This window comes from Sinocyclocheilus anshuiensis, unplaced genomic scaffold, assembly GCF_001515605.1.
Source record: "Sinocyclocheilus anshuiensis isolate Anshui unplaced genomic scaffold, SAMN03320099.WGS_v1.1 scaffold955, whole genome shotgun sequence".
Taxonomy (NCBI): domain Eukaryota; kingdom Metazoa; phylum Chordata; class Actinopteri; order Cypriniformes; family Cyprinidae; genus Sinocyclocheilus; species Sinocyclocheilus anshuiensis.
In genome coordinates, this window is record NW_015546094.1 from 877,830 (window position 1) to 885,384 (window position 7,555).

Here is a 7,555-nt window from a genome sequence, read left to right on the forward strand (position 1 = left end):
TTGAGAAACAGTTTAGAGAGGAGAAATCAATCTACATATAAAATATTGGTCACAGATTGGCCACTTTCTAAATAATAAAAGTATAGCGCATCCACTAGTAATTATATATAATTAAATCGGTTTTTACCAATGCAAATATGTTAGAAACGATGCATTGCGTTATAAATGCCAACTTGTAGCCGATGCACACTTTTTAAACCGATGCATCGCATCGTTAACTTTTTATGCCGATGGATGCACCGAGCGAATCGGGGAAACTTTCCATCCATAGTACATATACATACAAGGAATAAATTCTCGAAATATATTTGATCTAGTTTACAGATAAACAAGAGAACAAAACAGTGCACACGTAACGTAGCCTATATATGCTGAGTTTTTGTGACAGGCTTAATTTGTTCACAGAAAGGAAACACAAATGGCGACATCCTATTTGTTTTCTTTATTTTACAAAAGCATAAAGTTTTGTTTTCATTGTGAGTGTACACAAATAAAAGCAGACCTTTATACAGTGATGCATTATTAATAAGACAATAAGTGTTTAAACTTGATTCTGCTGGTTCTATAAGGAAACAGTTTGAAGTGATCGCGCAGGCGTGCACGCACACACACACACAAAACACATCAGTTCCATCATTGCTAACTTGACAGCGCAGTTGGTACTTTATCAAAATAAAATACAGTGAACCAAACATCAGCGCGCCCGCCTCTGTGTCACCGTTGGAACGCGACTGAAGTACAAAGCCTATAAATTACATAATAAATAATAGAGGTGGGAATCACCAGAGGCCTCAGGATACGATATTATCACGATACTTGTGTCACGATACAATATTATTGCGGTTTTAAATATATCGCTATATTCTGCGATATATTGCAATTTATTACCTTTTTCCAACTTCAAATTATGTCCCCAATGGAAAACTTTGACAACATCTGTTTTAATTGTTGCAGTGCAAAATGGGATTGTCAAGCAGACAAACTGATCAACACTTTCATGAAAACCTGTCATAAATGTTTTATGCACCTGGCAAACTCAACTATTTGTATTACAGTCTAATCTAGTCCACTTTAATTAAATGTAAACAAGTATGCACTGCTGTGCTACTACAGGTATTTTGAACAGTGCAACTTGAAATTGTACTAAAAAGTTGTGCAGACCCTTCAGCAATTGGGGCATTTGAAAGTAAATTACTCACAGTAGCGCTACTGCAAACAGGAACAATACTGCATAGAAATTTCCTGTCAGCGCGTTATTTGAGCGGACTTTGCTTTTCCGGTGAGCATGAGCGGTACACAAGCAGAATGCACATTCATAGATCGGAATATTGAGCGGAGCGTCAAACCGCGCAGTGACGAGGAGAGTGAACCATGCGCGCTGAACACTGCGGGGCGCGAAGCGCCATATATATTATTATTACTATATGTAGCCTATATTTTCGGTGCATCCCTACTTACATCCCCTCCTTGTTTACAAATCCGAAGTAAGTCCATACATCCGATTTAAACGCGGACGGGGCTTTCCTTATAACTTTCCGCGATGCCGCCCTCTTTATTTTACTAACTTACTGCATGCTGAAGGTGACCCAGCTGACCTCACCAGAAAAAACTCAACACCACCATCTAGTGGATGGTAAAGAAATTGATTTGATTATTCTACCAAATAGTGTAATAAAAGATCGATACTTGGCGTCCGTGCATCGATACAGTATTGCCGTGGAAAATATCGCGATATTATGCTGTATCGATTTTTTCCCCCCACCCCTTATAAATAATAGTTTAGCATTCAGATACGTTACATCGCAAATATGGAAATATCATGGAATATTTGGATTTGTGCAGAATGAGAGAGGTAGGATACACGAGAACCAGAGGACAGAAGAAAAAAAAACATATATGTTTGAGTTATTTCACAATGAACAAATTGAAATTAACCTATATACTTTGTGCAATTACATTTATTATAATTATTATTACAATTTATTATAATATTGATCATGTTCTATTCTGTAATGTTAATATAAATCATACACAAAACAAAGCTACTTCTAAAGCTACTTGTAATAACTGTTCAATATATTATATAATAATTGCAGTAAATCAACATGGATATCCCAAGTACACTCACAAACTCACTTTATTAAGTGGGTCAGTGAATCAGTTTCTCCTTTCGACTCACAGCTCTGTATGGGTTAATGTTTGTGTTTCTGACCACACACACACACACAAACTCTCTGACAGATCTGTCAAATGAATGAGCTTTCATCGATTGCTTCCAAGTAAATAGATGGGGTCAAAGGTCACATTGATCAGGATGGGTTGTGTGTGTATTGATAAGATCAGCTGCTGATCACTATCACCTCTGATCAGAGGCTCTTACACGGATCAGTCCGCTGCCACAGCTGTTCCACTCTTTAGCTGAACAGAAACAGAGAACAAAGCAGGATAGATTTTTTATACAGGTGTAAATAAGGGAGTGCAGAGTTGCTTAGTAGAAGCTTTTAAAAGCCTGTAAAGATCAGTGAGGCTGAGTCACAGCCTGACAGTTTGAATGCTCTGCATCTAAACATCACATCACCGGTGAACCCCATAAAGTGCTGTAATTTCTGCGTATGAGCTGTGCATTCTGTGAAATGTCTGTTTATCAGCCGGCTCTCTCTGATTGGTCCTGTGTAAATAAGAGGGAGCTTTTTGTGTGCTCGTGTTTGTGTTGCTCTCTCCGTCTCCGGCCCTCTTTTTAGATAAGGAACAAACAATACGTGTTTGTTTTTCTCACTCTATTACAAGCAGAAGATCATTTTTGCTTGTGTGTGTGAGGGAACGTGTGCATAAACATAAGTATCTCTCATGTCCGGTACATCAGAAGCCGGAGATTGGAGAATCTGTGTGCCTCTCCATTTCTCTTATTGTAGATAAGCACTTTAGGATGCATTTTATAAGTATAAGAGTAAGGTAAGTCGGCTACTTTTAACTTGCATTGTCTTCTGTTCAAGGAGAAATGAGAGAGAAGAACAACTAACAGAAAGAGGTGATATTTCTCAGAAAAAAACAAATTGGTAAAAAGTTATTGCATAACTTGCCCATCATGGGGGTAAACTCTGTCATGTCCAGGGTAAAGTTCACTTGTTAGGATATATGTGATTTATTCATATTTTAATTGTATTTTTTAATTGGGCACAGGCACAGTTTACCCTGAAGCATTTCACACTTTACCCCATAGCTACCAATCTGGAAAAAATAGTTCGCTTTAATAATCTAAATTACAGTTCAGCCAAAAATGAAAATTACCCCATGATTTACTCAACCTCAAGCCGTCCTAGGTGTATATGAATTTCTTCTTTCAGACGAATATAATCAGAATTATATTTAACAATGTCCTGGCTCTTCCAAACTTTATAATGGCAGTGAATGGTGGTCAAGATTTTGAAGCACAAAAAAGTGAGTCCATCCATCGTAAAAAGTACTCCACACGGCTCCAGGGGGTTAATAAAGGCCTTCTGAAGGAAAGCGATGCATTTTTCTTTACAAATACTCGTTTTGTACTTCTAGTTTGTGACGCAGCTTACGCTACGCCTACGTGCTACATCATCCTCTGAAACGCCATTCTCTTGTGAACGCGTATGACAGTTAGCGGAAGCTAGAGATTACAGTTTATAAAGTTTTAAATATGGATATTTTTCTCACACAAACACATTAACTCTTCAGGAGGCCTTTATTAAAGGCGGGGTAAGCGATTTCTGGTAGCCATTGTTGACCTTTGAAATCACCAAAACAAACACGACCCTACCCCAAAAGGGTCTCGCCCCTATTTTGATAGCTCCGCCCCACACATACGTACGCAACCCAGGCAACGATTAGTTCTGTGAAACAAAGCAAAACCAATGCTACACCGTGTCTACACCGGACGCGAGTGGCACGACACGACAAATCCCTGACAGAAAACTGCTGCTGCGTTCTATTGTATTGACACAAATTTCAAATTATTTTCAAGACAGACTTTAGCTGTTGCGGCGCAGACACTGTGTTACTCACCTATCGAGAAGAAACAAAGCAACCTCAGAGTCCAATCGCAGGCCTTCCGCTCCTTGAGTTCTCTCCAGCGCTGGAAAGCTGATCCGATATTTACACGGGTCCTACTTCTTGCCTTATTGCCTTAAGCCTTCTTTTGTTCCGCAGACGTTTTCCTCTTTTGTTTTTTATCCGCCATCTCTATCTTTCCGTCGCTCGGCTCGCTAATGTCCGCCCTGTTCACTGAACGCACTCTCCTCCACATCATGAGTAGACACACCACTTACTGCTGATTGGCTACAAGTTTGTTTTGCTACTCGGCCCGAATCAGTTTTCTAAAACGTTTTTGAAAAATCGCTTACCCCACCTTTAACCTCCCGGAGCCGTGTGGAGCACTTTTGGGCTTCAAAATCTCATTCACTTCCATTATAAAGCTTGTTAGAGCCAGGACATTTTTTAATTGAACTCCGATTATATTCGTCTGAAAGAAGAAAGTCATATACACCTAGGATGGCTTGAGGGTCATGGGGTAATTTTCATTTTTGGGTGAACTAAGCCATTAATTTGTTTCAATGGTTTCATGCATTGGTTACACGTAGGATGGCTTGAGGGTCATGGGGTAATTTTCATTTTTGGGTGAACTATGCCATTAATTTGTTTCAATGGTTTCATGCATTGGTAATTCATCAAGATGTATGACATATGTTTTTAGACATGGACAAATTAGCTTCGATATAAAATATATTTTACCTGTGAGAATTCTAGAGAATTCACTTTTAAATTTCCGTTAAAAAATCCTTTCATCCTAAAAATTTTATAATTTTTCATCCCTCAGTCTAGTGCTGTATGATGATTTAAATATGGACATGTGAACACAATAGTAGTTTCCATCCACATAATTTTACATGCGTTTTAGGACATCATAAAAAAGCTGTATGGAAATGGTAAGTGCATAAAATTTTAGAATGTGCATGAACAAAGTGCTCAATTGAGGTTGATCTTTTTTTAATCTGATTAGAAAATATGCACATAGAAAATCTTTACTGAATAAATTCTTGAATATAAAGTCATGTGACTTTGTCTCAACAGATCATATGATTGGACAATTGGATTAACCAGCAGACCAATCTCACTACTTACCATCTCAAATGTTATTTTAGTCTTTCTGAAATGCCTAAGCCAAAGTCTGTCATTACAATGATTTGACAAAATTACCTCCCAGAACTGTCTAACACGAGTGCGTTCCCACACATCAGGCATTCGCCTCAGAATGCAAGATAACACGACAGCGTTTGTTATTGCATTTCATCTGCTAACTGTAAGCGCAAATAATTTATTATGTGGGAGAAAAGAGCCACAGTGGCTTCCCCCATTGCAGCAATCCATTTTTATTAATGATCATTTGCGCCAGTTTCCCAGGAAGCAACAGTTTAGTTCTCTTGAACACACAGAAAGGAAACTGTGCTTTATTTCGAAATGTTTATGCAATATTCCAAATTTTCACTTCTATCTTACCCCACTCTCAAACTCTCTGTCTTTGTTTGTAGATAAAGAACCAAAGACGTGTCCTAACTGCGGCTCTCAGTTCCTGAATCAGACAGTGCTGGACACACACCTGCAGCGCTGCACAGGGGAGGACACGGGCCGCCGCAGATATAAAGGTCAGGGAAGAGGCAAGGTGGGAGGTCAGCTGGAGTGCGATATGTGCGGCCACCGCTGCGTGACTCAGGATGGTCTTGACCTGCATCGCCTCTCCCACACGGGTCAGACGCCCCTGCGGTGCCCTCTCACCCCCTGCAGACGCCGCTTCGCCTCCAGCGCTGCTCTAGGGGAGCATCTCGTGGCCCACTGCTGTGGAGCATTAGGCAAAAGAAATGCCCCACGCCGATTCACCTGCGAGTTCTGCGGAAAGGAGTTTGCCTATGCATCCACCTTCACCGTTCACATGAGGACGCACACCAATGAGAGACCCTTTGAGGTATTTTGAGGTGTTTCTTTTTTTTTTCAGGAAAGAGAGATCCTGAATGGCTCAAATAAGTGCTGGTTCCAGTGTTCATATTTATTGTGATTTTTTTTCTTTAAACATTTTTACGTCATTAGTTTTAGGCCGGCTTACTCTGGCTAAAAATATAATATTATACTTTTATTCAAGTATGTGCCATCAGTATGATTTTATTCAGAAAGGATGTGTTAAATTGATCAAAAGTGACAGTAAAGAGATTTATAGTGTTACAAAGTATTTCTATTATAAATAAATGCCTTTATATTGAACTTATATATTAAAATAGATAATAGTTATTTTAAATTATAAAAACATTTCACAATATTGCTGTTTTTATTGTATTTGTGACCAAATAATGCATCTTTGGAGAGTATAAGAGTAATGTATGAACATTTAAGAATTTGAAACGATTAGTAAAAACGATCAACATTAAATATGAAAATCTAAGCTACTAAAATAGTAGATAAAATATATTTTATACATCTTTATTGGCCACTTCACTTTTTTTTCCCAAGTTTCTGTGTTGTAAATTTGTCATGCTTTAAAGACTTAAATATTTATTTTCCATGTTGCAAGCTATTACTAATAACATTATGGCATTCATTTTTTTCTTGTCATATTTTTTCAATGGCATTTTTAAATGAAATCATTTCATTATTGCATTTTTTCATCTCGCCTCCATTACCATTTACGAAATCAGAAATTCTTTCATTAACAAATCAGTAATGATGAGAATAACATTGCCTCACTCTTTTTCACACATTCACCTGCTCTCTCTGTTTCAGTGCTCTCATTGTGGGAAACGTTTCCGGCAGCTTCCGCACCTGCAGGATCACGAGCGCATTCATAGCGGCGAGCGGCCGTTCACATGCTGGGTGTGCGGTAAAAGCTTCAGCGTAGCAGCGAGGTTAACGGAGCACGCCCGTGTGCATAGCGGCGAGCGGCCGTACATCTGCCCTCGGTGTCCCACCGCCTTCCGCTCACGACCCAACCTCGACAAACACATGCGTCTGCACGCCAACGACCCCGTGGATCCTTCCGCACAGAACGCAGATGATGACGCAGCGGTGCAGACCATCCTCTTAGTACAGGAGTCTGCTTCATCTTCACCATCCTCCTCATCCACCATGCCTGTGGTCCAGGAGGGCATGCTGATGGCAGAGGAAGGCAGCTCCTCTGTGGTCTTCCTGCACCCCAACTTTTCCATGCCCACCATCACTGTGCCAACTATCACAGTTCCCTCGATTAATGTAGTGGCGGGTCAGGATGTGCCTCACACTATTGAGGTTATCTTAGAGGAAACCGTGTAACAACATAATCAGATGAATGGGGGGTAAACATGAAGAATTTTTTTTTTTTGAAAGAGAAAGGCAGATTCAGCAATAGGTACAACAATAGGTCAGGACTTGACTTAAAAGTTTATGTGTGGATTTCTGAGAGATGATTAGGACATATTTTGCTTTTGCAATATTGAAATACAACAACTCGGCATCTTTACCCTGGAGAAAATGAAATCACAAAGGTTTTTGCATATGAATGGCAACA

General features: G+C 39.5%; 1 protein-coding gene across 3 annotated transcripts in view; it reads left to right on the forward strand.

Moving 5' to 3' along the window:
- The window catches only part of znf574 (zinc finger protein 574), a 25,603-nt gene extending 18,280 nt beyond the window's left edge, over nucleotides 1-7,323 (forward strand). For all 3 annotated transcript variants that reach the window (XM_016501755.1, XM_016501754.1, XM_016501756.1), the window contains exons 6-7: nucleotides 5,556-5,986; nucleotides 6,796-7,323. In XM_016501755.1, the coding sequence (XP_016357241.1) occupies nucleotides 5,556-5,986; nucleotides 6,796-7,320 (956 nt within the window). In that variant the 3' untranslated portion in view covers nucleotides 7,321-7,323. The remainder of the gene's footprint in view (nucleotides 1-5,555; nucleotides 5,987-6,795) is intronic.
- The last annotated feature ends 232 nt before the right edge of the window (nucleotides 7,324-7,555 follow it).